Raw genomic sequence first — 957 nt, forward strand, 5'->3', positions numbered from 1 at the left:
TGGGAGGCTGAGGCGGGCAGATCATGAGGTCAGGAGTTCGAGACCAGTCTGGCCAACATGGTGAAACCCCATCTCTACTAAACATACAAAAATTAGTTGGGTGTGGTGGCACGTGCCTATAATCCCAGCTACTCGGGAGCCTGAGGCAGGAGAATTGCTTGAACTTGGGAGGTGGAGGTTGCAGTGAGCCGAGATCGTGCCACTGCACTCCAGCCTGGGTGACAGAGCAAGATTCAATCTCAAAAAAAAAAAAAAAAAAAAAGGCCGCTGTCGCCACCACCGAGATCAAGATGGCCACGAGACTCAGCACCTTCCTCAAGATTTCCTGGGCCAAGGAGCCAGTGCTGGTCATGTCCTTTGTCATCCAGAGCCTCACTGTAATTCTACCCCCACTTAGCCCCTACACCAAGTACTCCATCATGATCAACGAGGCAATACCCTACAACTACCCAATGCCTGTCTGCAATGATGGGAACATGCCCGACGTGCCCAGCCACCCCCAGGACCCCCAAGGCCCCAGTTTGGAGTGGCTGAAGAAATTGTGAGCACCTCCACTGACAGAGGAGGACCCTCCCATGGCTCCCACTAAAAATGTGAAAACCAACCCCTCCCTGCTCAAAAAAAAAAGAAAAGAAAAAGAAAAATTGCATTAAATATCTGATCTAGGCCAGGTGCAGTGGCTCATGCCGTAACTGTAACTCTAGCACTTTGGGAGTCCGAGGCAGGAAGATTGCTTGAGGCCAGGGGTTCAAGACAAAACTGGCCAACAAAATGAGACCCCGTCTTTAAAAAATAAATTCTGGGGCCGGGTACAGTGGCTCACGCCTGTAACAGCACTTTGGGAGGCCAAGGCGGGTGGATCACGAGGTCAGGTGTTTGAGACCAGCCTGGCCAACATAGTGAAACCCTGTCTCTACTAAAAAAAAATACAAAAAATTAGCCAGGCGTGGTGGCGGG

General features: G+C 51.0%; 1 protein-coding gene across 1 annotated transcript; it reads left to right on the top strand.

Moving 5' to 3' along the window:
• Window positions 1-290: 290 nt before the first annotated feature.
• On the top strand, window positions 291-545 carry LOC129015787 (NADH dehydrogenase [ubiquinone] 1 alpha subcomplex subunit 3-like). Its single transcript, XM_054454346.1, has one exon. It carries the CDS (start codon window positions 291-293, stop codon window positions 543-545), a length of 255 nt encoding a protein of 84 aa, XP_054310321.1.
• The last annotated feature ends 412 nt before the right edge of the window (window positions 546-957 follow it).

This window comes from Pongo pygmaeus, chromosome 18, assembly GCF_028885625.2.
Source record: "Pongo pygmaeus isolate AG05252 chromosome 18, NHGRI_mPonPyg2-v2.0_pri, whole genome shotgun sequence".
NCBI lineage: Eukaryota > Metazoa > Chordata > Mammalia > Primates > Hominidae > Pongo > Pongo pygmaeus.